The 27762-nt window shown below is 40.7% G+C and overlaps 1 protein-coding gene across 1 annotated transcript in view; it reads left to right on the top strand.

Moving 5' to 3' along the window:
• The window catches only part of AGPS (alkylglycerone phosphate synthase), a 37447-nt gene extending 28157 nt beyond the window's left edge, over positions 1-9290 (top strand). Inside the window, exons 18-19 of the mRNA XM_009083402.1 lie at positions 1847-1904; positions 9037-9290. Of these exons, the coding sequence (XP_009081650.1) occupies positions 1847-1904; positions 9037-9158 (180 nt within the window). The 3' untranslated portion in view covers positions 9159-9290. The remainder of the gene's footprint in view (positions 1-1846; positions 1905-9036) is intronic.
• The last annotated feature ends 18472 nt before the right edge of the window (positions 9291-27762 follow it).

Below are 27762 nucleotides of genomic sequence, written 5' to 3'. Positions count from 1 at the left end.
AGAGGTACATATTAATAGTGTATCAAGTAGAGGGAAGACTACCAGGTGACTATTTTAGACATCAATAAATGAATACTTCTGAGTGAAGTAGAAGAAATCTTGACCTGGAGTTTGTTCTTGGATGGAAGAAACTTTAGACTTTAAAACCTAAATCCGTGGGAAATAAGTCTTCCTTAGTTTCATTATTTACAAAGCTACTACTTTTGCTCGGTACTTAGTCTAAAAAATGCGTGGCAAAACCATCAAGATCATACTTTATTAATAGTCCTGCATGATAAGAATAATGAACGTGAAACTGTCTCATTGTATTTCAGAGAATAGACTGATGTGGTTAGTTCTGCTGGGCCCAGATAAGTGCTATTCTAAGTCTGGTGCATTAGACCAGTTGTAAGCTGCTCCAGCATTTACCAAAAAGCTCTGGAATAACTCTGCTTTAATGCTTTGGCTGATGAAAAACTTCACTTACCTAGTTAGGGGAAGCTAATATCCTTATCACCTTGAAGGAGGTAATACTTAGATGGACTATGGCCAAACTGCTTTTTTTCCTACCTTCTGATTCATATGCTGAAAGGTCAGCACCAGAAAATAGTAAATATTTATAAATAACATTCTTCCCATGCTTATTCTTTAGAAATTTCTCTTGAATTTGGCAAGCAGATGCAATTATCTACAAGTTCTGAGGCTTCCGTGCTGTTGAATGTAGGGCACTGAAGAATGTAATACTTGAGTGATTATTTAATGAAACTTTACTAATACTCAGATATTGCTGTTTATTGGCATTAGCAGTGTGATCACATGGATGCACCTCTTCCATTGTAGTGACTAAATTTAACCTAACCAAGTGAGTTTGCTGACCCAAGTATATATACACTATGGCATACTGAGAAAACCTTTAATTGCATAGGTACAGTTAAAATACTGAAAATACTGAATTTTAGGGATTGAATTGGACCTTCCATGAGCAGGGACACCTCCCACCAGATCAGATTGCTCAAGGCCTCATCCAACCTGGCTTTGAACACTGCCAGGGTTGGGGCAGCCACTACCTCCATGGGTAACCTGTGCCAGTGTCTCACCACCCTCACAGGAAGAAAATTTTCCTAATAATTAGCCTAAATTTCCCGTTTCAATTTGAACCCATTATTCCTTGTCCTATCACTGCAGTTCCTAACAAAAAAGTACACTTCTGTGAAAAAATACATAGTGCTCGTGCTGTAGGAAAAATTTCTTTGTTCCACCTTCTAAGCTAACTATTCATAATCAGAGTTGAATGGCAAAAAAGATGCTAGTACTTAAAAGTGTTATTAAGAATATGTATAAGAATTATATTCTGAATTAGTAAGTGGTATAATTCTTCACAGAGAAAACTCAAGGTTTTTTTTCTGCCACCAGCTGTGCCCATGAAAGGGTTGTCAGTTGTAAAGTACTTCACTGCCTCAACCAGAATCTTGGAGATCTGGGTTTGAACTCTGAACTGAATAAGGATCATGAATCACTCTGGGGAGCCTGTTTTCAGACTTCTCTCAAATGAACATCCCATCCATCTAGTGGCTTTAGCCACTAGACTGTTTTGGCAAGGAGAAAGAGATCCATAACATTCCATTCTGTAATAATAGGTTTGTTGTAAGAGAAGCCATATGAAATGTCTTGGCTTTGATAATGTTTATTTGGAAAATTCTTATATTTATCTGCAGACTTGAACTGTAATGTTTACCTGTATTGTGTACCCTAATTACTTCTGAAACTTTTCATACCCCTGTGTGTGACTGCAATAGTAAGTACTTAATGAAATCCAAAAAATCTTGTCCATTTGCTGTGGAATAAATACCATATCTTTCCAATTTAGAGGGCTGCTAGAGAAGAAATACTTGCCAATGGAGGAAGTCTTTCACATCACCATGGAGGTAATGTTCTCAGTCTAATATTAATCTCTCTGATACTGCTAAATATTCCTGAGTACATAAAATAGTTTGCAGTAGAACTTTAAAAAATATTTCACATGCATTAACTGAAATTAGTGGAGTAGAGTCAAGAGGGAAGGAGATTTCCTGGCATTTTTTCTAGAAACTTCTCACTCCTTTGCCAGTTTGAACATCTTGTCTTAAGCAACTTCTTCTGATCCTTGTGCAGATGTATATTCAGTTACAAAGACTTCGAATTCAAGTTTCATAGTTTTAAGACAGTTTAGTGTCCCTAGTGGCTGGGTGAATGGTGTTGGCCCAAATTCCAGAGCACTTAGACAAAGTATCTGCATAAAAGAGCTAGTGACTTCAAACTGGGCTGCATTGCAATCTACCATTTGTTCCATAATTGACATTATGTAAGTGTTGATATTAGTGGCTTGCTGTCTGATAAGTTCTAGCTATTCAGTTTCTCCTGGAGTTTGGGGATTCCTTGTCCTGAGTTACTAGCATCTTCACAAAGTATTTTGTGTTTTAATATTTAAGAACCAATGTCATGTATAAGTGGTACTTTATATGATGCTTTACATATGCTTTTCCAACATACTAAGATATCCTAGTGTTTGTATGTGTCCTATTTAATGATGTAACCTTGGATGTCAGGAAGACTTGTGAAGTCAGTTTGATTTGTTCTTGAAATGCTTGACTAAATAAATTTCTTCTCTCTGCTCTCTTGGGGCATTGCCTGGCCAAAAATGCAAGAGCAAATAAGAAGTGTAATGGTTCAAAATGAGACAAAGCTTTGGTAATTCTGAGAATTAATGAAGGATAGAACCTGTGCTTTAAAACATGTCAGTGACTTTCCTGGACTTGAAACTTGTAGCTAGGGCTGGTTTTGGGTGTCTTTGCTTTATGATGGAAACTGAAGTGGACTCTGCTTTAGCAATATCAGGATACTGAAGGATGTGTAGGTGATAACATGACTGAAAATGGTTTAAATATTTTTTTATTTGATATGCTCTTACTGTCCTCTGATTAAATCTTTAATATGGTAGTGTAGTGGAGCTGTCAATTCTCACACATGGGATGTGGAATTACCCCCTTGATGTACTATTGTGCTCTCCCTGCTGTGGCAGCTGTGTTTTACTGTGACTAGCATTCCATCCATTAACTCACATGCAGCTGGAGCTTGTCACAGTGTTCAAATGTATTTGCCTCACGATATAAAACCTTGCTTACAGCATGTGTTGAACAAGAAAAAAAATTGTTATGTAGCATTTTTAAGCCCTTGAACTTTGTGACTCCACAGCTATGGAAAACTGGGTTTCTGTTCAGTTCTTATGCTCCTGTGGCATGCATGACTCCCTCTCATACTGATAAATATTTTCCCCTTTGAGTGTTTTTGTCTGGCAGTTCATTGTGTACAATATCCAGGTTTAATTTTTTCCACTGCTTAGTAGATGTGCTGCTGAGAATTAGCCTAATAGTATCAGTTTTATTTACTGACCTTCAGGCCTTGTCAGTCTTAGCACTAAGACTGCTGTATTGTGTGGGGTAAAAGAAAATACTGGCGCAATTTCTTTTGGTATTTGTCTTGTAATTGTGATTAATAACAGTTGTTTTCACTATCTGGAAACAGACAGGCTGCTTTGTCTGCCTACAATCACACTGTGATAAATGAAGCTATTTTAACTCTGGGTTTGTGTATCAAAGAAAACAGATGTAGTCTGGGACTTGAGGCTATAGGAAATACAAAGCCTGCTTAAGTCAGTCTCCATACACTCCTCTGGTGAAGAAGTGGTCATATATGACAGTTCGAGTTGCATAAAGCTTTAAGTTACTTTACATCTGCGGAAGTACTAACTGCAGGTAGACACATAGCTACAGTCCACAGTGAGAACTGAAATTATGATACTTTTAATTTTATGAAGAGTAGCTTCAGCGAGGCTACTTTGGGTATCTCTTCTTCCCTCTACCCACCCTGATTGTGGTTTTCACCTTGCCTTGACTATGTCCTACACTTAGAAAGGGATTGAGCATAGCTTTGATCCTTCTGCTTTTCTGCCGCTGAGTTTCTTTAGATTTGAGAGTCAAGTAAGGGTTGCCAGAAAGCCATGGTGTTTAGAAACTTGGCATTTAAAAACCAGCATTAGGAATGACAATTTCTTGTAGATACAAGTTTAAGTTTAGATAAATAATTATTCTAATCATTTATGGCAAACCCTAAAAACACCCACATGGCATGTCATACCTTTCATTCTTGAATTCCTGTTTCATAAAACATGCCTTTATTTGTATATGTAAAACAACATGTGCTGGGGAAGTACCTGTAGGTATGAGTGGTATATAAATAGAACTATAACCCCTTTGGGATACAGCACCAGAAGGGAGAAGGTTGGGTTCCTTTCTTTTCCTGATCCTTTTCATACTGCCAAGCTAAGGACCCATGTAAAACTAAAGAACAGTGTACAACTTGATGATACCTTGTTTCCCTTTCAGAGGGTGTTTGAACTAAAACTGGTTACTTAAGGAAACAATTATCAGATTGTGAAACTGAAGAAAATAGCCCCATTTAGCCACTTAACATAATAGAACTAATTTTCTTCTACTTTCTAGACAGATTGACTAGAATAAAGGTTAACCAGGTAGCCCAGGCCCCCCAGGTTTAGCTTATAGTATTAATGGAAGTTTATATAAACCCCTCACAACACTAAAAAGAACCCAACCAAACCCAAAACCACCCTACCCCCACCCTGCCAAAACCCAAACCAAACAAAAAACCCAAAGAAAAATCCAAACAACCCCACACCTTATTTGCATTCAGTTGCATATTTGACATTGCAATTCTTTGGCTTCATTAAGAGGCTGTGGCTTAAGCTATACACTGCAGTAATGAACCCACGCAAGCTACAAAATCTGAAATTATGATATTCCCTTATGGGGGAAGTTGAACACATTCTTTTCTCTTCTACACAGGAAAAATATCTTCTTCTCTTGGGTTAAGCACTGCAAACTGATCATACTGGAGCTTGCTCTACTCATTAGAATGAGTTGAACCTGCATACATTTGTCAGACATGGAGTAACCTTATGTGAGATAATATAATAATAAAATTGTATTTTCTTCCTTAGTCTGTTGAAAGTCTTAATAAAATAGTCATCTTCAGTGCCTTTAAGAAAAAAGTGCAAAGGACTTTCTGATTCATCAGCACAGAACTTGAAGGTACTTAAGCTGTTAAGTTACCAAGCAAAAATGTGCAAGATGTTATGGTGATGGTGTTAATTATGTAGTAGAGTTGATGTACACTGGTTCAATATACCCCAGTGCTGTATTAGATTAATGCACTCACCTTTTTCAGTATTGCAGAGTGCTCCCTGGAAGAGCAATACCATGTTAAGCAGTTTCTAAGAACAGGGAGCTGCTTTCTGTAGAGACAACTAGCTTCAGGAAGAGCATGCAACAGCTGGAAGAGGCCCATCATTCTTAGGACCTGTCACTGCAAAGCTATTGTTATGCAATAACTAACTCTTCAGGTTGAAAGGGCTGGAGCAGAGGAAGTCTAGAGCCATGTGCAGTGCCACTGGAGCCTGTTTCCCCTGGGACCACACAATGCTATAAATCTGTTCTGCATGGGTGTAGAGTAATTCCTGGAATCCATCAGCTGCATGAAAACTTTCCTTACAAGACTGTTCACTTGTGCCCTAGTACTTAATATTCCAAAAGTGAGAAAACCAATTGCTGCCTGCTGTTTGCTAGCTCCATTTTTAGCAGCCAGACTTTTTGTAGCCATCCAAATGCATTTCTGAACATGAGCAAATGAAAAGGGTAATGGAAGCATTTCCAATTGGAAACTTTTCCAATGAAATCAGCTAAGGGCAGAACCAGCATGTATCAGAACTGGGAAAGGTAACTTAGCCAGTTCACATGTTTCTGTCTCAGACATAGACTAGAACGATTGATAAATAAAAACCTAAATTGGTGCTGGACTGTCCTTGGAGTTACTGCTAAACAAACTTCTTGGCTTTCTGATCTGGAGTACCTTGTGTGAAGAAGGCTTTCTGCCATGCTGAGGGATTTGTACTCTGTGTAGTAGGCTGGGGGTTTAATTATTTTTTAGGGCATTGGACTGCTCAGCACACCCCAGGAAAAGGCCACTTGTAAAACTTAAAACCTAATGCTATTGTACTTCATGTTGGATAATTAAGATCACAGATTCACAGAATGGGTAAGGTTGGAAGGGACCGCAGTGGATCATGTGGTGCAACCTCCCTGCTCAAGTAGGGTCATCCTAGAACACATGGCACAGGATTGCATCCAGACAGTTCTTTAAAATCTCCAGTAAGGGAGACTCCACGACCTCTGGGCAATCTCTTGCAGTGTCTGGTCACCTGCACAGGAAAGAAGTTCTTCCTCATCTTCATGTAGAACTTCCTGCGCATCAGATTCTGTCCACTGCCTCTCGTCCTGTTGCTTGGCGCCACTGAGAAGAGCCTAGCTTCATCCTTTTGACAGGCTCCCTTCAGGTGCAAGATTTAGTGTCTTCAAAGGAAGAAGATGCAAGAAGGAGGGGCTGTGTTTGTTTCCAGCTGGGGGAACAAGGATTGTGCATGTAATGGTGTGTATAGCTGAGTTGATAAATAGTAACTTGTTAAGCTACTACAAATTGATTGTTCAATGTTATTCTGATTTGAGAACCTTATTAATAATGCTGTGAGGTAGCATATAGAATCAAGTGGTTTTCATCTCATTTTTTAATTGAGAAGAGTATACTGCGCTGGAAGCCTTGAAGTGGTAGATGCTTGTACCAGTTCTGGTTCTGTGTACTGTGTCATGTCAGTTATAGATAAATGGCATCGTGTACAGCTAAAACTAAAAGGTCTACTTTCTCTAGGCTAGAAATGGGAAGCTGTTTTTTCTTTAGTCTGTGATGAGATCAGGTTTAACTGAGACCTTAATGTTAGGGAAGTTAAGGCTTCCTTGAGCTTAGGACTGTTCTTTAGCAAGTCTTAGAGTGGAGGTAAGCAACTTTGTCACTTGGAATTGTTTTTATGTTCATGATAACATCTTTTATTATGGCACTTGCTTCTTCCTTTGCCAGTCTTATCCTTGAAGCTAATTGGGTTGTTCTGTGGAGAAGGAACAGAGTATCTATAGCACAGCACTAACCTGAAGTGAAACAATATATAAATCACTTTTCTAAGTGGCACTGCACAGAGCCTTTCCTTCCCTTGGCCTATTTGCCATTTTATCTGGAAGTCCAGCATAGAATTCTGAGAGATTTGCTTCAACACTTTCTAAGTCTTAATATGAAAACCTGAGTAGTTGAAAAATCCAGGCATAACTTATTGGCATGAACCGTAGGAGCAGAGGATCAACTTGCTGTTATCAAGGGGTTAAAATTTTTTTGTTGAGCATGTTTGTGAAGGGCTGCTGGTGACTGTAGTACAGCTTGCTTTTCTTTCCAGTTCACTTATCAGATGCATGTTAGATTTATTATTGCAAAAGTATAAACCATAGAAAATTTGACAAGATAGATGTGTAAATTATCACTTTGACAGAACTAATGATGCACTCCAAGCACCTTCTGTTTTCCAGCGCTTGGTGAGCGACTTCATTAAATATGCAACGACTGTTTGGTGCTGCTCAGACAGTAGTTCAGTTCCTTGTGGAATTACATTATTACTGGAGGTGTAAAAGAGGCAGGCACGCTAGCGGTTGGGCATCCTGCTGTGATTCTAATGTGCTCCATCTTGTTGGAGCAGTTGTTTGCAGTCTTTTCAGGACAATTACATCCATAACCACAGAACACATTCACTGAAACTATATTACAGATAACAGTTGAGAATAGTAATGACTGTTCTTCAGCTGCTTGTGTAAGAGCCAGTGCGAGTGACTTGAGGTGATGGTCAAGCCACATCTATGGTTTTGGGGTTTTTGTAGTAGTATTTAAGTTTTCCCAGGTAAAATTGACCCATGTCAGCTTGCTCAGTCAGTCATGTTGTCATGGTGGTATATTTACAGATAGGGATGTTTTCTTGAACTGGAGCTGCAAAATACAACCACAGTTTCTACCATGTAACAAATTCTTTTGTCCTTCAGTTGTGGTCTTTGCTCTTGACACAAATGCTGCTAATAGTTGCTTTCTAGCAAACTGCAAATTTCATTCTCTCAACATTATTTGCCTTTTCTGTTGGCATTGTGACTAGCTTGTATTCCTTAAGGTATAAACAAATATACTCTGTTCTCCAGAGGTGTCCCTGTAATTTATTATTCTGATGACAGTTTGATGGTTACCCTGAAAACAGGGCACAAAAGATGGCTTGAATTTAGCTTCAGATACTCTTAAGGTTTCTGTCTCTCAAACCTTTACAATATCACATCATACTGACAAATGGATTGTGTTTCAGGCTGACAAGTTAAATGCTAGAGTGTTTAATGAAAAAAATGTCCTTAGTTTTGAATGATCTGTTAATCAGAGTTGATTATTTGGTTAATTAGCATGTGAACACTCGGCCATTTCACAGGAGTACTGTGAGAATTTTGGTGGAATGAGTTCTTAAATGACTTAGTGTTTCAGCTTTGTTTTGTATTTGGTATGTTGTGAATATCCGTTTTTACATGGGAAACCAAGCTCTTGTGTAATGGTATTGAGCAATTACCAGCCTCTATTCAAGTTTTCGAATGAAATATTAAGCCTTCTTCATAGAAAACAATATTTTGCTATTTAAACCAATACTAGTTTAAGCTTAAAACCTTTAAAGCACTCAAGTAATGTAGGTGTCTGCTTTTTTAGTAAGCCTCCTCTACAATTTCCTTCTTAAAATTAGTTTGTGGCTCTTTAAAACTTATTACTGATTCCCTGTCTTAATAGAACATGTGATTTCAGCCAAAGCTTCATCTAAATTTCATAGTTTCTGAAGAAAGTAGACAGTGTGGAACACAGTCTTCCTCTGGGAGTATGCTGAGCTTAATGAGCTTGATAGTCTGGTGGGCTCAATAAATCAAATAAAGCAAAACATTTCTCATTTTTGAATAAAAGCATTTATCACCCAGTGTTTATTCATTCATGGTCACAAGATTGATTGGTTCCTATAATCCTGCCATATATTGAAACACTTTGTTTTTGTTTTTCCAGTAGGCAAATTGCGGAAGCGCTGGATGAAGGAAAGCATCTCTGATGTTGGCCTGGGAATGCTGAGATCTGTAAAAGAATACGTGGACCCCAATAATATCTTTGGAAACAAAAATCTTTTATAAGGCCCTGCACAAATGATGTACTAAAACTTTAAAATTACTGTTGAAATTCCTCCACTTTCATTGTATTGATATCCCAGTAATCAAATATAACATAGACTAAACTTTCAAAACTAGTAACTTACATTGATTTTTTTTTTTTTTTTTTTTTTTTTTTTTTTTTTGCTACCCCCTTCCCCCTCCCCCCAATAAAGTGTAAACATCACTGTTAATGGTTATGGATTTTTACTTACAATGCTCTTAAACAACTCACTGGGCACAAAGTATCAGCCAGGAAATGCAAATTTGTTTTTTCAAGTTTGGTTAGGCAACACAGCTGACAGTATTTTCAAAGCTGGATACTGCCAGATGTTTCTAACTTAAAGCAAGGAGAACAAAGACTTGACAACAGTCTTTTCTACAGAAGCAGCTGCTCAACCCAGCTTCTTGCTAAAGGAAAGCTGCTAAGGGGCAAAGGAGACAACACCAAGGAGTACTTCACTGTACCAAAGGATTAAGTATGTAATAGACTTGTAACCAGCAAATACTTTAAGACTATAAATAGAGGTTTTGATCAAGAGAGACAGAGTAAGTCAAACTACTAAAAACTCAGTAGTCTCTCACTGTAGTACTACTGGAAAATCTTACACAATTGAGCTGTTCTGAGTTGTATTTGCATTGCTGGGATAATATCAAGTTAACTGTAGGTCTGTCACTCTAAGTTTTCTACAATGGACATTTCTCACTGTATGTTGAAAACAGGTTTGTAACAAAATTTTGCGTTCATCTGTACTTCAGTCCTAGTGTGTACGGGTTTTGTTCCTGTTTTATTTGTTTTGCAGAGATGCAAAATATTTTTTTCAGTTAAAAACAAGTTTTGGCTATTCTAATGAAACTTCCCAGCACTGTCTTTTGAAACAGTCTCAACCGTTTAATAAAACACTTAAGTGGACAACCTACTGTCATCCTGAAAGTGAGATTTCCCTTTTAAGTTTTGTACCGTTTCCTATGGCCTTTATGAATCATTTATTTACTTTAGTTTACTTGTCCATTTAACTTTATGAAAATGAAATATTTTCTTGATCAGTATCATGTGAGCCTAAGCATTTTTACATTGAAACTTGAATCTTAATCAGTAAAATAAACTAAAAGTATTTGTTGATACTCATGATCCATTTTTAAGGTGGGTTCTTTCTTAAAGCAAATTATCCAACTTTTTGATAATTATTGTATATGATTGCATAGGATAGGAAAAATACAGACTATCCTTTGAGGACACTGTCTCTAGCCAACTGCTTCACAGCTCTGTAGTGTCAGTTTGGATGCCTTTTGTATTGGTAGTGCCCTTAATGAGAAGGAAAATATAAAGATGGATTTTTGTTTGTAAACTTTTAGAATACTGTCTAATTAGCTCTCAGTTTGGGTAACATACCAAAATAAAAGTATAAAATGCTTGAAAAGATACTGCATATCAGACAATTCTGAACTTGTTTAAAGGTTAATTTCAATGCTATTCTTAAAATGACTGAAAAATATGAACACTGAGAACATCACTTTAAAATGCATGCTGTCAAGGTACTTAAAACTTTATGATCTGCAGGTCCTAAGACAGAATGTTCATGTGATATTTGCAATGCAGCTAGATTTATTTTGAATGGTCTTTGTTTCAGGACATTTCAATTTAAAAACATTATTTTTTCTTGCCCCCAGAGTTCATATTTCAGCAGTAACCAAAACAAGAGGTGTAGTCTGTTATAGGAAACTGAGCCTTCGCACTATGGTTAAGTGTTCCTTAAGTACACAGTGGTGTCTCAGCACAGTGAATCTGCACATGTTTGTGCAGGAGTTTCCTCACCTTGCATGCTGCACAGTGGTGACCACATGGCCACAGCTGGTGTCTTGCTGATGACTTGTACCACTCTGAAATGGAGACCTTCTGAGGAGCTGGTGAATATGAAGGATGTTTATGTGCCTCAATGAAAGTTTATGTCTAACTATGAAGAATTTATTTTGAAGGAAAGTGTGTGAAGCTTTTTTGCAGAATGACAGCACAAAGATAACTAGAACAAGTAGTCATAGCTCAGTAATCCTGGTCTCTTAAGGTTTTGACTAAAGTACAACACAGCTTTACAACATCCTTTCCAATTTTTAATTTTCTGGCTGTAGTGTCTTCATCCCTTTTATTGTATTGAAAGTACACACATAAAAACTCCTTATACTCTCTAACCTTCAAATAGCCACTGACTTCTGAAGTGATTTAAAACGCAGTAAAGATTTTTACTGTATGTCAGTTGTCCTATGGGAAGGTGAAATAACAGGCTATAAGCGTCCCAAAGCACTGTCACTGGATAGCTCTGAAGAGAAGATTAACTACAAATGTAATGGATATTTTTTTTCTATTGCCCACCCTATTGCTGTCTTCCTAAATATTTTTCTATCTTATGAACTGGTCAGAGCATAGTGAAACTGTAGTTGAAACATGTATCACTGTCTTTAATTCCACATTTAAATTCCTAATGAAGATTGAAAAAAGAGTAATGCAAGTTCAGAAGACCTAGATACACACTGATCACTCACCATTTAACTGAAATCTTACTTTCTCTGATACTAAAGTCTTCCACCACTCTTCTTTCTGTATGCTCTACTTTCTTTCTGCAGACTTCACCTCCCATAGCTGCAGCCTGTTCAGAGATGGAGTTTGATCCATGCAGATCAGAAGTGTATCGGCATAACATAATTTTTGCATTTGCTTGACTATTTTGGCCGTATGTAAGTTACAAGCAGTTTTAGTTACGCTTGTAATGACTTCCAATTACACAGCTTCTGCTCCCTTTGAAGGAGGAAAGGTACAGAGTGAGTATGGCTTGACTGTAAAATATGTTTACATTAGAGAAACCTTTATAAAGGTTTCAAGGGGAAAGAAGCAAATCTGTTAGAAGTTGATCCAGGATCTAAATCTTACAGTCAAAGCAAAACATGTCTTGACTTGACTTACAGTATGTTGGTTAAGTTAGAGATGTCATCTTTGCCTTACAGCTGTGAACAGAGGCCAGGCCAAATAGTTCTTCTGTAGCAATGTTAATTAACTGAAACCAATTTCAAAGGCAGGGATACATTAGCACTGAAATCCAGAAAACACAAATTGCTTCTCAGTCTTGGAAATGTATGTTTATTGAGGTTGTAATTTAATTTTCTGCAAATAAAGCCAAACAGTATTTGTCATTTTAGTGTGAGATAACTGTAAAACTTCAGTTGTAATGTTAAGAGATTACAGAACCTTATATTATTAATAAAAAGAAAATCGGCCTAAACAAGTATGTGTTTTTTGTGATGAAACTAAACAAATACATTCTACTAACTTGTCATATTGCTTCATTTTAATCTCATGGTGTACTCTTACCTAAGGAAAACTTATTAGAAACCCTTTGTCAGTTGCAGAGAAAAAATGATACTGAATATGTAAATGCATGCTAATAGGAGCTCTGCTTTTGTGTCCCACTGAAGCAAAATAGGAAAGAGAGAATTTCAGTGAAGGAAGGGCAAAACAACACCTGAACACCAGGGTACTTGGTTCAGAAATTTCACTTCCTCAGTATTCCCTTTTTGGGCAGCATGGGGGAACCACATTCAACTGCCCTTGGAAAGTTCTGTCCATATAATACAGGAGCATATGCCTTGTCTTATTTAGCTTCCCTGTATTTCAAAGACCTGTTGTATTAAGCTATTGCAACAGGCATGTAGTTTCCTGCTGCTGTGCTCATGTCTCTCTTAAAACCTCCTTGTTACAGGTCTTGGAATCCGCTTGGAAGTTGTGTGTGCACTAATGCACCATGTGTGAGCAGAAGTATTTCTCAGTTATCTGCATCATTGCTAATAAAGTCTTAGCTTTTAAGCTAAAATGGCTGAAATCACAGGTTGCTTGAAATAGATGTTGAGTTGACTTATGTTAACACAGTCTTAACACATATTGCACAAAAACTGTAGAAGTCATAGTATGCAAGGGATGGAAGAACTAATTATGTGGTTCACCTTGTAGAACTATGACAATTTCACCATATGATCCACATTTTTTTGTGTGCTTGCTCACAGGAAGGAGAAATCTACCTGACAGTCAAGCATTTTATTTGTGTTTCCCTTCTGTTAACAGCACTAAAATGCAGTATTTTTACTTGGATCTAGTGAGCCTCAGTTTGAAAGAGATCTTAGAAGATGATATACTTGTCTCAGGATGACAGCCAGTCCCCATCAGTGTTCTCTTTGTTTAAAATATGTACATTTTATAAGAAGTTGGATCTGAACTTGCAGCTGTGTAAATACTATAGGCTCACTGTTTATGCTTTTATAGTCCCCACACTGACTGAATTCCATACTACCTTTAACATAAATTGATGTCTTTCCTTAGGCTCTCTGTGGAGACCTGAATTGGCAGGTAGCTGCTTTGTTCATATTTAGCTTTCAGGTCTGCTCCTCTCAAGGGCTAGAGGTGGTCAAAGATAGTGTTCAAAGATGTTTGCCATACCGTCTCTGAAAAACACTGGTGCTGTCAGTTTGAAATTAAAAATTCCATTTTAAAACTATGTGAGCTGTGATATTTTTAATCATACTATTACTTGCACTATTCACCAATACAAGTTGCAGTAATATGTACCTTTACTGAAATGCTGTGAATGTTTTATTGACTAATTTGGTTTTGCACTTTGGAAAAACAAAGCATTGATCTTTTTATGGGGAACTTGGTGAACATTTCATTTTGATTCAGAATAAAGCCAAATTTATTTCAATTGCTTATAAATTCCAATATGGCATTCCTATTTGAGTAGCACTCTGTTTCTACCTTCATGGTAGCATGTAGTAGTTACCCCCATGCATGGGGACATAGCAGCTTTTGCATTAAGGTGTTGTAGTATTATAAAGCACCAGATCAGCCTTCTAAAGGGTAAACCAGAAGTGTTGATCACAGCAACGGAGTTGTGCAAAAAGATGGGCAAAACTCAATGATGTGACTGTAATCATGAAAAGTTCAAGCCAATGCTTCTATAACTTCAGATCAAATTAGAAAATGAATGAAAAATGGTTTTGTTTAAAAATAACACTTTACACTTTCAAATTATGAAGAATGTCAAATGATGTCTCCAGCTCTGCCGCTCAGTATTGTATGGCTTGTCTGAGTGTGGCTGACTTCCCAGGATGCTTCTACATAGCAAAATGTCAAATGGATGGTCCCAAGACAGGGCTGTGATAAAGCAGCTCCCATTTCAGGCTGCTGGAAGGCCTTGGCTCTGTTCCCATGAGCGACATGGGCACTCAGTGTGTGGATATCTGGTGTTGCTGTTGCATCAGTCAGTGCTGGCTCAGCAACACGATATTCAAAACTGTTTAAAGACAATGAATAGCACTTGATGCTATGCACTCAAATGAAGTTTGTCAAATACTGAAAACATAAAAGGGCAATTCGATCAGTTCAGTTCATGATAGACTGAGGCTGAGTAAAGCCTGAGGATGTGGGAGTAATGAGAAGGTACAAACCCAGCCGCTGACCTTTCTCCCTCCCAGCCCGTGGCAGCAGCCAGCAGTGTTTCCTGTCTCGCTCTGTTCCTGCTGCTGCAGAGCAGGAAATCCTGACTGCCCAGAGGCGAGGGTTAAAAGCCCTTCTGAAACATGAAGTGACACACATGCTCACCTAGCAAATACATAGCAGCTGGGTAAATACATGGAGAGTTGAGGCCCTAAAAACTGGTCATTAAGGAAAGTAAATCTGGCTAATGTTAGAAAGCAAATGTAAAGGAAGATGTGGGTGAGCTGAATGCAATAGTTTGGTAAGTGAGTAAGCAACGAGGCAAACTGACTTTCTTAGTACTGTTGCTTCTGGAAGTACAGGGCAACGCTGTTCTTCCAGGCAGGTATTTTTAATTAATATCTGCATAATAAACAAAGGTTTTGTCTTTTGCTGTTCATGCTTGTTACTCCTAAATTCTCAGTTGTGCTCAGCTTTACAGGTTAGTGTATTTTAGCACAGGAACATGAAGAACAGAAGCTGCTGGCTTCCTTGGTATGGTATCAGAGCTCAGTTTATATGTGTAGAAGTGGCTCATGTAGATTGTTATTGGTAGTCTTCTCCTTAAGGAGTGAGATCCCTTTAAAGCACAGCATTAAAAACAGTCTGCAGGGAACAAGAACAAGGTGTGAAAAGGGGTTGGGGAGAGAGAAGGGAAAAGATGTTGGAAGATGCTGCTCTGGCTTTACAAATCTGGAGTCTCTCCATGTTGTTCCCCAATGTGTGTGGCTCAGGAAGCAGCATTACTGTTTTAGATGGTGATGAGTGATAGCTGCCCAAGGGATGCTGTAGAAAGGCTGTCAGGAAGACTCTTCTTACTCCTGTGCAGTGCAGAGGTTACCACCACAACCTGGAATGCAGGGGCTGTCCATCTGCAAAGCTTCAGCAGGCAGCACAGTCCATCAGCACCCTTAATAAAAACTCCTTTGTACAACTTCACCTGTCTGTTGCATGACTTACTGCTAAGGAAATCATGACCAGGAAGCAAAGAGAATGGCTAACAGCAAAAACAGAGCAAGGGCAGTGCAAAACAGTGTTTTGTGTGCATGGTTAAATTACAGTGAAATGAACATCTGGCAGTAACAGCCAGGGCAGCAGGAACCTAGTTGCTATAGAGAAAGGATAAATTTTGGATAGTAACAAATCTGCTGCCTTGGTTACAATTTAGTACTTTTTTAAGGCTGATGAGAGGAAATCACTATCTCTTCATTTGAAGAGCTGTGTGCTGCTCTGTGGACATGAAGAAAGCATAATGTTATTTCCTGTTCTTTTCAGTAGCTCATGTAAGACTCCCCTGGATATCTGGGTTCGAGGAGGTGTTTACAGCTGAGACTTTGTGGCCTACCTTCTCCACCATGCTACAATGCTTTGAGGCCTTCCATCTGACCTCTATCACTGTGATTTACATTACTAAAACCAAAATTACCCTTGTTGCTCTTGCAGAAAGGATAGGCTGATTATCATCATAGAATTTTAGGGGTTGGAATGGACCTTACAGTTCTAGTTTCAACCCCTGCAATGGGCAGGGACACCTCCCACCAGACCAGGTTGCACAAGGCTTCATCCAGCCTGGCCCTGAACACTGCCAGGGTTGGGGTATCCACTACTTCCCTGGGCAACCTGTGCCAGTGTCTCACCACCCTCACACGAAAAAACCTTTTCCTAATATCTAGCCTGAATTTCCCCTCCTTCTATTTGAACCCATTACCCCTTTGTCCTGTCACTGCAGTTCTTAACAAAGAGTCCCTCTCTGGCTCCCCTGTAGCTCCTTCAGGTACTGATAGGCTGCTGTGTGGTCATCAATGCCTTTGAAAGAAATGAAAGAAGAGCAAAAGTGTTGCTTTAGTTTTTTCTTTTGTTTGTTTTAAAACCATGTGCTGATATGCTCCAGGTGCAGAACAGTCAGCACATAGCAAAGTTAAACCAGCTGTGAGTGGCTGGGCAGGGAACCTTGTGGTGAATGACACATTAGTGGTGAGTTACACACTTGCAAGAGATACTACAGCAATAAGGAAAACCTTCAGCAGCCAGAGCACAAGTACTCATTGCTGGAGTTAAATGCAGATTCCCTGGACAGGGAGCTGAGCAGGTTTATGAACACAGGGGCTAGTGTCCAGGAGCAGTTGTTCTTGCATCTGTTCCCCTCTACAGAGCTGTGTGTTCTGTGCTGACACTTGGCATCTTAAGTCATAACTATGATGTTACACTTCTACTGTGAGTCTGAAGGATAGGATTTGCTCACTGCTTGCACACATGCTCTTGGGAAACAAGATGGTTGTGTGTGCTGACTTCCTAGAAAGGCTCAGGCTGAGACAGCAGAGGTTTGCTGATCTCCTGACAAGCTGGGCTGTGTGGGTGTCTGACACATGGAGAACTTAACAGTCCCACAAGGACTGTTTTCTTTCTCTGCACCTGCAAACTTCTGCCATTGTATTCCAGATATACTTTTCTTGGTCTGTCTGTGTATGTTCTGGTCCTGAGAGGGGTAGCTTTGTCCTTCATGTGATTTCCAGCCCTGCCTGGGCAAATCTCACCTGCCCTGGTCATATCCCATGTGGATGCATACACCCCTCTCCTGGCAGCCACAGAGGGACATCTCTTGCCTCTAGGGAGGGAATAGTTAAACTAAGCAGAAAGAGGTCAGAAATCATTGCTGGAGAGCTACCCCCTTTAAAAGGCTATTTGGTGTTTTCCCTACTGCCTGATGCCACCTGTTTCTCATCCCCAATGATAATAATGGGTCTCAGCTGTGTTGTTGGGCTGGGTGGGGGAGAGATTGGTGCACCTTGGCAGAGCCGTTTTCCCCTCAGCCATAGTAGGTTGGTAGGCAGAGAGCTGCCCCTGTTCTGGGACCGTGGTGAGGGAGGTCTGCAGCTCCCAGAGCAGCTGCTCTCTGCTGGCAGGACAGTTGAGGTAAGACTAGATGCTTATGAGAATGTTGGTGGTTTTGTTGCCTCCCTGGTTGTTTGCTGATAGTGATGTGTGGGATTGCAGCAGATGGCTGGTGTGGGTTGGGGAGGGAAAAGTCTGTAGTGGGGCTGCCCTTGGTGGGACAGGGTGCACTGAGGAAGCCCTGTGGTTAAAGGGGCTTGGAGGTGACAGCAGAGCAGCAAAGGCTCCTCTCCCTAAGCCAAAATGAAGTTTCAGAGAATCATAGAATTTTAGGGGTTGGCATGGACCTTACAGATCAGCTAGTCCCAACCCCCTGCCATGGGCAGGGACACCTCCCACCAGACCAGGTTGCTCAAGGTCTCATCCAGCCTGGCCTTGAACACTACCAGAGCTGGGGCGTCCAGTACCTCCCTGGGCAACCTGTGCCAGTGTCTCACCACCCTCACAGGACTTTTTTTTTTCCTAATATCTGGCCTGAATTTCCCCTCCTGAATCTGTTACCCCTTGACTATCACTGCAGTTTCTAACAAAGAGTCCCTCTTTGGCTCCTCTGGAGCTCCTTCAGATACTGAAAAGTTCCTACGAGGTCTCCAGCTAATATCTGGCCTGAATTTCCCCTCCTGAATCTGTTACCCCTTGACTATCACTGCAGTTTCTAACAAAGAGTCCCTCTTTGGCTCCTCTGGAGCTCCTTCAGATACTGAAAAGTTCCTACGAGGTCTCCAGACAACCTTCTCCAGGCTGAACAGCTCCAGCCTCCTCAGCCTGTCTTCATAGGGGAGATGCTCCAGTCCTCTTAACTTTGTGGCCTCCTCTGGACTTCCTCCAACAGTTCTGTGTCCTTTCATTGAGGGCACCAGAACTGTGTGCAGTACTCCAGGTGGGGTCTCATGAGAGCAGAGTAGAGGGGGAAATGAGGGAGGCATGAGGTGCCTCCTCAGAGACAAGCCCTTGGAGAGAGCTTGAGTGCAGTCCTTTCTCCAGGGCTGGGAGAGCCAGGTCCTTCCCAGGAAATGAGGAGCCCTGAGCGTAGCTGTGTGGAGTTCAGCTTTCATCAAGGTGCATCTGTGTGTCTATGAGTATCTCTTATCTCTTGGCTTCTGCTTGTGTTTCAGATGTGTTGAGGCAGGGTTTAAATGTGACACCTGTGAGTCCTCAATGGCTTAAAGAGGCAATTTCACTTCTGTGCAGTTATCAGTTACTTCTGATAACCACTGTCCAAGTCATATTCTGCCCTTCTTCATAAGCAGCCCACACGCATGTATCCAATGGATCCACTTTTTGTGCATTGAATGAGCTTGAGGTTAGCAATACCCAACTGCAGAGCAAGGCAAGTAGTTATTTGCTCTTGTGCTCTGAAATCACTTGGCAAGTTTCAATTAAAACAAGCATAATTCCAGCTTCGCTTGTGTGCTGGTTTGGGCTGGGGTAGAGTTAACTTTCTTCCTGTGGCTAGCATGGGGCTATGTTTAGGATTTGTGCAGGACACAGGGTTGATAACATAGAGGTGTTTTTGTTATTGCTGAGCAGAGCTTACACAGAGCCAAGGCCTTTGCTGCTTTTTGTATTGCCACACTGACAAGGAAGTTGGGGGTGTATGAGAGATTGGGAGGAGACACAGCTGGGACAGGTGACCCAAACTGACCAAAGGGATATTCCATACCATGACATCATGCTCAGTATATAAAGTGGGAGGAAGAAGAAGGAAGGGGAGACATTTGAAGTGGTGGAGTTTGTCTTCCCAAGTCACCATTATGTGTGACGGGCCCCTGCTTTCCGGGAGGTGTTGAACACCTCCTGCCCATGGGAAGCAGTGAATTAATTCCTTGTTTTGCTTTACTTGTGTGTTCAGCTTTTGCTTTCCCTATTATACTGTCTCTATCTCAACCCATGAGTTTTCTAGCTTCTAACCTTCTGACTCTCTCCCCCATCCTGCTGCTGGGGGAGCGAACAAATGGCTGCACAGGGCTTTGCTGCCTGGGGTTAAACCACAACAGCTTGGCATGCTGAGACTTCCAAAAGCAGGAGGCTCCTCTGTTGCTGCTGCTGCAGGTCACTTGTGTATTATGTACTCTGGGTTTGGCCTTTAAAACACCACTCTTCTGTAAGCCTGTGCTCTTGAATTTGAAATGTGACTGTGAAATGTCGATGCACTTGCTGAACAGTTTCAGATATGAAGAATCTCAATCTTTGCTACTTTTTCAAAACAATGCATTTGGAAAAAAAACCCAAAAGACAAAAGCTTTCCTCTACAGTGAAAGCTACAATTGGATTTACTTTCAACCATATTACAGTGACTTGGGTATAACCTGCCTGTAAAGTTCCCCAGCTGCTCCAGCTCTTTTCCTGTTGGAATAGACCATAGGCCATAGAATAAATTAATAGTACAGAACTGAAACCAACATGTGAAATTAAACTTTTATTAAAGTAAATCAGGCCCTGGATTTATTTTAAAGAGTGAGGCAATAAAAGTGAACATATAAAAATTGCAATTTAAAATAATGTACATTCTTTTTATGTCATTTCTCTGTTTTCAATTTTATTGGTACAACTGAGTTGTATTTACTGAAGTTGCATTCCTGTGTTTTTCCAACTGCCGTGGTGGTGTGTGTGTTTGATGGCTTTCACTTTTGGGATGCCACAGAGAAAGAAAGGAGAATATAGTGGAAAAGGGAAACCACAGAGAGCTCATTACAGCTCCTTGGTTTGCTGCCATCTGGCACCAGTGCAGTGTTAGGGTTGCCCAGAGGTCTCCTTATTTTACCACAGGGGAGGAAAACTCAGGCCTCTGCCCCACCATGGGGTGTCCTGCAGCTCCCAGGCTCCCCAGAACTCAGCTGTGGACTCTCCTGTCCTGCAGACTGATTGGGGCTTAGCCCCCTCCAGGTGCTCTACATGTGGCACAAGAGCAAGAGGGATAAAGGACAATTGTGTGGGCAAGGATGCTGTCTGCTGGCATTGGGGCTGTTTAACTATGAGTTAATTAAGTCTCCCTGGTTAAATAATAATAGTATCAAGAGCACTGTCTCTCTGTACTTCTACAGCAATGGTAGCAGGAGTGAAACATTTGGATTATATTGAATTCCTTTACCTGTTGACATAATCGACTGTGCATTGCTTGACTTCACTGAAGGTAAAATAGAGTTCCCTCTTGCTTCAGGATCTGCTGGGATAAGGAGGGAGAACTCTTGTTTCCTTTCTGGGTTCTTCTGAATGTATTGTCTTTACATTGAAGAAACTGTAATTCCTGTAAAAGAGCATTTTCCAGTGTGCTCTGTGAGAAAGGCTGGAGGACAGGGAGGAAGGAGCGGCTGTGTAAGTGGGCAAGGTGCATCTCATACCCAAAAAAGGTGTTGTGTTTGCCATGGATGCCAAAGGAGGAATCACCTAGGTGGAAGAGAAAAATAACTTCAGTAAAAGTACTTAACTCTGCTTGCTTAATTTGCTCATTCCCTCTCTCCACCCCATTTATTTGTCAAACTGTAGTCTCTGTCCTGCAACTACCAAGCCTCTACAATTACCATTGTTTTTGAGGACACACTGATTGTCATGGATCAAGCCCACAGTTCCCAATGAGTCCAAAAGGCTGTTCTGCATCTATAGTGGTGCCATTCACAGGTGGCTGGCAAGTCTAGTCACCTCTTTCATATGTACAATAGTTGCTTTCAAGCACAAAAATCAGTTTTTCATCTATTTGCAACTGAAAATTGCCCTCTTTCTATGAAGCGTTGGCTAGCAAAGACTGCAGGGGCAATGTGTTTTAAGGTATTGGATCAGGTCTGCTCAGTGTGGATATAAAATTCTGAGTTTCTTATGCAGGTTGCATCAGCAGAAACAATTTCTATGCCTCTGGTGGTGGCTTTCTTCTTTGGATGATAAGGGCATTAACTGGGTGTACACAGGAAAAGTCGTGCAGATGTTTTCATGCAGGACATTTTCCTCTGTTGTTGGTTCTTCTGGCACTTAATAAATTCAGAGAAAACAAATTTATCTGTTTCACCAGTTTAGAAAGCTGGAGAGAAATTGTTTAGGTTATTTCAAGTGGACAAAAGGTGAGATTTATAGTCAAGTGTTGAGTCAGAACTGTCCACTCTGCAGGACTCAGATTCATCGGCTGGAAAATGAACCTATGGCAGATCTGTGCTTGTGCTTCCTGAAGCTCCCAGGACAGATCCTTCTTTCCTCAAATCTGGGGTAAACTCTATACTTCATGGTGTTCTTAACTCACATCAAGGTAGTTTACACAGAAACATTAACTCTGTATAGTAAACTAGAGGATGAATTAGCAACGCAATTGTTGCATTACTGAAGCTAATCTGTATTAATTCTCTGTGTGGATAAAATGCTAAACAATCTATTCTGGAACTCCTGTTTCTAAGAAATTGCAAAGTCCAGCACTAGCCTGCAAAGCTCCTCTGATAGTTGGGAATGGGCAAGGTTATGATTTTGCCCTTATTATACTTTGGGATGGGAGAGATCCAAAGATTCTGTTGCAATGCTGGGACAGAACAGAGGGGACTAAAGCTCTTGTGGTTTCTCTGCTGTTGCCAGCATCCTGCCATCTGGAAATCACTGAGGGAGCCTGTTAATTCAATTTTATTACTGTATATTTTAAAGACTGTCAAAAAAAGCCCAGCTTTGGGACAGGTCTTCATTTTAGTTTAGTTTAAATCAAAATAAATAATAAAATCCTCATGAAGATGTACAGGCACTGTGAGATACTTAACCAACCTGACATGATGAAAAAATAAACTAATGATGTTTTATAGGCTCATGAAAAAAATATTTACTTACCTCATATGACTGTGCCAATAAAGTTTTAAACAGATTAAAAGCGAAGGCAGATACCAATGATCAGACCATATGAAAAGAAACCAACACTGAAGGAAACACAATTATACCAAATTTAAGCTCACCAAATCTGATTTAAATATATTGATCTCTAAATGCAACGTATACTTGTTTCTCTTCTGAGGCCAAGAAGTTTTGGTACACATTTGGCAAGCCCCTTGAGACAGGTGAAGAAAAAATGGTACGAATGTACACTAGGTAAGACTTTTGGATCAGAATATGCAGTTTGTGAATGTAACTAAGCTTGAAATTAGGCTATATAGGTCTGTGCAGTTATGTTTTTAAAGATACATCTGAGACACCAATGGCTGTTAGAGTAAGGTGACCCAAAAGACAGGGCACTTGCAAAGTAAGCATTTGAACTTGGCTGAATGGAGCTGAAAGCCATGGAGAGGAGAGGCACATTTATGTGTACAAGTGTTTGAAGTGTTTGCCCAGGAAGTATAAATGTCTAAGAAAACTGGGAGACATCAGCAAATCCTCTGCCTAGCACAGTATTCACAAAGTCCATGCTACATGCCAGAAACAACTAGTTTGGGTCGTATATGTGTCTCTTAGATGAGAATTACTTCTGGCACAGAGCTGCACTTCGGCTGTGATTTGTGTCCCCTGCTAAAAAAAACCCAGATTGGTAGCTCTAACACCAGGAAACTTTGGAATCAAAATGTACCACATGGATAGCTCCATAATGAAAACACCTAAGTTTGGTCTATAGAGCAGCTGCCCATGAACCCTCAGTGAGTGCAGTGGTGAGGCTGGTGAGGGCTCAGGGTGGCTAAGCAGGGCAGAGCTCAGGTGTGTGTGCAAACATACACATGTGAGCATACAATGGAGCATCTGGTAGATGCTACCAAGGAGGGGGAAGTTTTGTTTTGAGGATGGAACAGTTCACAAGAAAGATAGAGATGGCTAAAAATGACCAACTCAACACATTAGTGGTACTGACTACCACATAACCATGTATCTTGCCTTGCAGTGTGTTAGTACTATTAGCCTTTCTCTCATAGACCACACCAAATAACTAATGAATTTCCATAAGGCAGCAATTCTTAATGGCTCTAGGAAAGGCTCTGGCACTCTGCCACATCCTTGCTGAGGACTTGCTAAGTCCTGCAGTCAAATAGCACTGGCTTTCTGCCTTTTTTTTTCCTGGATGACAAACTGGTGGCGCATTAAGAGGCTATTTGAAAACATTTACTTTATGCCTTGAACTTCATCTCCCACAGAAGTGAATACAATAAAATAATGTGGTCTGGACACCATGAACAAGCTGGACAACTGCCTCAGGAGGAGTTGGGATTCATGGTACGACAGTGGTGATCTTAACACCACTGAGAAATGTATCACACACTGACCTGGAGCTGAACTTGAACTTTGTATGAGCTAAGCTTCTCTTAGCAGTGTAACCAGGAACAAGCATGTCCTGGCTCTCCAGATCTCCTCTGGATTTAAGGTCTGGCTTGGAAAGACCCCTGTATCTGAGGTATATCTGGGATGAGTTTTTTTGGAAGACAACACATTTCTGAGAAGTAGAATATTTTTTCTCTCAACTTGTTTATTTTAATTCAGACCTGCAAACTAGCTTGTAAAACAATGCATAAAAACTGCCTAACCTATTTCTTCCTGTGGGAAGATCTGGTGGAAATCTGCTGGATTTTATTTTTTGAAATCAGATTTGAAAATATCTGAATAGTCATGAGTGCGATTGAGATTAACTGCGATACAACATGACTGCTCTCAGAGAAGAGTGCTGACCAGAGCTCAGCAAGAATAAAAGGTGTGAGCTCGGTTAGGCAATACAAATTTATTGTGAAAAGACTGGCAATGCTTATGTCTCACTGATATGTATTTTTTAACCTCTTTTCTTTCCTTAGAAAAACCCCAAACCAAACCCAAATAAACCAGTGGTATAAACCAGAATCAACAAAATACATTGGCATACATCAAACTGATGCAGTGAGCAGAGTCCTGCCTGGTGAACTCTGGGTCACTGCTGCGAGTCCTTTCAATGGGTGTTCAGGGTGGCATATGAGCCTCTTGGTCCTTCCTCTCCTTCACATGCATGTGTCTATTTCTAACTGACTGCTCTGGGCTAAGGTGGCTGTTTCTGGCCTCCTTTCCAGGCATGCCTATCCCTGTAATTGCTACATGCCTGTGCAGTTTGTTCTCTTTGAACTTCGAGCTGCTTTTAGGAAAGCTGTCTACATGCTCACTGGCAGCGAGAGCAGCCCCATTGCCTAACACTTGAGCTAAGCACTTACTGACTGATAAAGCTGCAGCTGTCTCCTACCAGCCATGCTGGAATGGCATACTGGACAAGTGAGTCTCTGTCTCTTCTGTCTTCTCCAGCACTAGCCAAAAGCAGTCTGAAAACACAAGAAATCTTTATCTAACTCTAGATCAAAGATCACCTTATGACTTCAGAGAAAGTTAAGTCTCACTTAAAGCCAGGTGGTACAGGTTTGAATGTTAAAAGGAAAGATGCTGAAAAATAAATGGATGACGGAGTATTTACTCAGAGTTGGACTTCTCTGGTCTTATAAAGCATTTGCTATTGCCACCGTGCAGCAGTCAGAGATCAGTCTGATGTTATTTCAGTTTTCTGAAATGAGTCTAAGGTGCTTAAGATTAACACAAAAGTTTTAATGACAATTAGCAATCCTTTTAGGTGGTTTTTTTTTTTTTGTTTGGCTGGTTTTAGTAAATGCCTTTCAAAGTCCTTGTCTTTGTTTTCCCATTGCTTGCATACTATATAGCAATCATAACATCTCATAGGAAAAATGGAGCGATGTGATCACTACTTATGTCAGTGTCTCCTAAAAAAGTACTGTCTGCATTGGCAAGCTGTTTCTGTTAGGTCTTTTACAGTGTCTACCCTGATCAGGAGGAATCTTAGAGAAGGAGGAGGAAGGTTCCCAGTTCATATAACCTTTGGGCTTTCTGGAGGCATAACAACAGGAGTATTTATTACTGCTTTTTGCTTTTAATGGCCTTACTAAAGGCCAGCACCTCCTCCAATGCTTGGTGGGCCTCTAGCCCAGTCATGAGTAATGAATTGTCCATGACAAACTCTGGTGTGAATTCAGCCCACACAGGGCAGTTTGCTATAAACATGCATTCACTGGCTTCCCTTTTGACATGAATCTTTATCTCTCTCGTAGACTGAGCCACAGGATCTGCTCCAAAGATCCAAAACTCTAAGACATTCAAAGTTTCCATACAAACACTGCAGTTCAGGGACATCTCTTCATCACTGCCAGCTGAGGGGAGAGTTAGAGGTACAACCACAACGTTGCCACATCAGAAGGGATAATGATAGGAAATGCCTGGGGAAAGGCTTCAGCTGAAAAGAGCTACTAGCCTGTTGGGTGCCCCCTCCCCCCCATCTCTAGTGACAGAGCATGTCACCTCTGTTGATGAGTCCTTCAGTTTCACCATAGTCACTTCTAGGTTTGTTGTCCTGGTCTCTCCCATACTGCTGTCCCACTCCCAAGCAGCTCCCAAGAGGAGATTTTCTGTCATGGGATATTGCCCTTCCCATACATAAGCACAGGTCCAAGTCGTACAGCTATGATAATAATTGGCTCTAATCAAGGACTATCCATCAGTTTTTTCAGACTGACACAAAGTTTGGGGATGCTTTCTTTGCTTCGTGTTACTTCACTTTTTAAAATTAATTGAGTCTGAGTTTTATTAGCTACTCTGATTTAGCTTTTGGTGGTTTATTCAGCTTAGACAGGTTTTCATATAATTCTTTCTGTGGGTGCTGGATTACAGTTATAAGGTGCTAACGGGCCCTGGCAGAGCAACTGTGTGACCTTGAGCACATCAGGGTTTGCTTTGAGGCTTTATTTGATTCTCTCTACACTACAGCTTGAATTTGTGTTCATTTGCTGTTTGGTTTTACCTCTGTCCTGTTGCTTTCCCTGGCTTTGTTTCTGTTCTGCCAGGCTGAAGGGTTTAACAGGATATTGTGCAGAACTAACAACAGGATGTTGTGCAGGGTTAGGGTCTCAAAGCAGTGGTTTGCTGATAAATGTTGTGTTTCACCAGGGAATGGATGGAATCCCTCTCTGTTGTATGTTCGAATTTGTTAATGCCAATAGATTTTACTTTTTATTTATTCCTTCTTGAGCTGCTTCTTTTCATTGCAAGGATTTCCTCCAAAAAGAATGTGCTTGAGCTGTCCATACGTTCGCACTTTGTTCTGATCTGTATCATAACTTTCTGTGACCTATGGCCACCAGCATAAGGAACTGGCAAGGAAGTGCCTGAAACTGTGGTTTGGCTACAGATACTGGTTTGGAGCCCATCCCTCTATTAATCTGCATTACAGACAATAGGCCAGATCGGTGTGATTCCACTGGACATTGATTCAGTGACCCAAAATTTATGCCAGCTGAGAATCTGGCCTTATGTCTTATTTATAACTGAGATAAAATTTGAAGAGTGAGGTAGTATCTTTTATTAGATCCCCTTGATTTATTTGAAGGAGGGAAGAAACAAAGAAGTTTTTGGGCATGCAAGTCTCATTTTTCAGGGAGAAGAATCTTGAAGTATCCTCATCTTCAGAGGATGCCACAGAAACTGTTACTACAATCTATCCACAGCAAAGAGGTACATGAAAAAAAGTGTGAATAATGATGAAGCAGTGAGCTTTCTCTCCTGGGCCCTGAACTCTCCTGCACTGAGCCCCCTCTTTTTGTCATTGATGTCTTACCTGGTGAAAAGACTTGTGGTCATTTTTCCCCAGATCTGACAGTCTCCCATGCAGCTAACCCTGTTTCTTCCTAGGGTTGATCTGTTTGTTAGGGTTGGTGTGCTAACTGGCTGTGCTTGGGAGTGGAGTGCTGCTTCTCTCTTCCCTTGAAGGAAGGGAGTGCACAAAACCACCTAGCTAGGTTTGCATAGGTGGGCTGGGACTTGGGACTGCGCCCTCTCCAACAGGTCCTAGGACAAGTCTCAGTCTGTTGTGCTGTCACACATCCAGCATTGTCGTTTGTACCTCAGGAGTAATCAGATGCAATTACAAAACACGAACTTGGATGTACTCTTGGAACTATTAACTCATGACCCCTTCAAATGGGACTTGAGAAAATGCTGGCAAAGACTGTTCAAATGAGAGGACAGTGCCTGGTCGCCCTCTTTGGCCGTGGCACCGCAGAGAGCTGTCCCTGAGGGCATGGTGAGGTAAGGGCTGCTGTCTGTTTTCTCCAGGCAGACAGAGCTGCCAGGTCAGTGAGTGCTGAACACCAGGTGTAGCTGTGTGATTTTGGCTGCCACTACACCTGGTGTGACAATCCCCCATGAAGCAGAGATGTCAACAGCTTT

The sequence above is a fragment of the Acanthisitta chloris genome, unplaced genomic scaffold, assembly GCF_000695815.1.
Source record: "Acanthisitta chloris isolate BGI_N310 unplaced genomic scaffold, ASM69581v1 scaffold4861, whole genome shotgun sequence".
Lineage (NCBI taxonomy): Eukaryota > Metazoa > Chordata > Aves > Passeriformes > Acanthisittidae > Acanthisitta > Acanthisitta chloris.
Note: the sequence above shows the minus strand (reverse complement) of the source record. Positions and strands in the feature narration are given on the sequence as shown.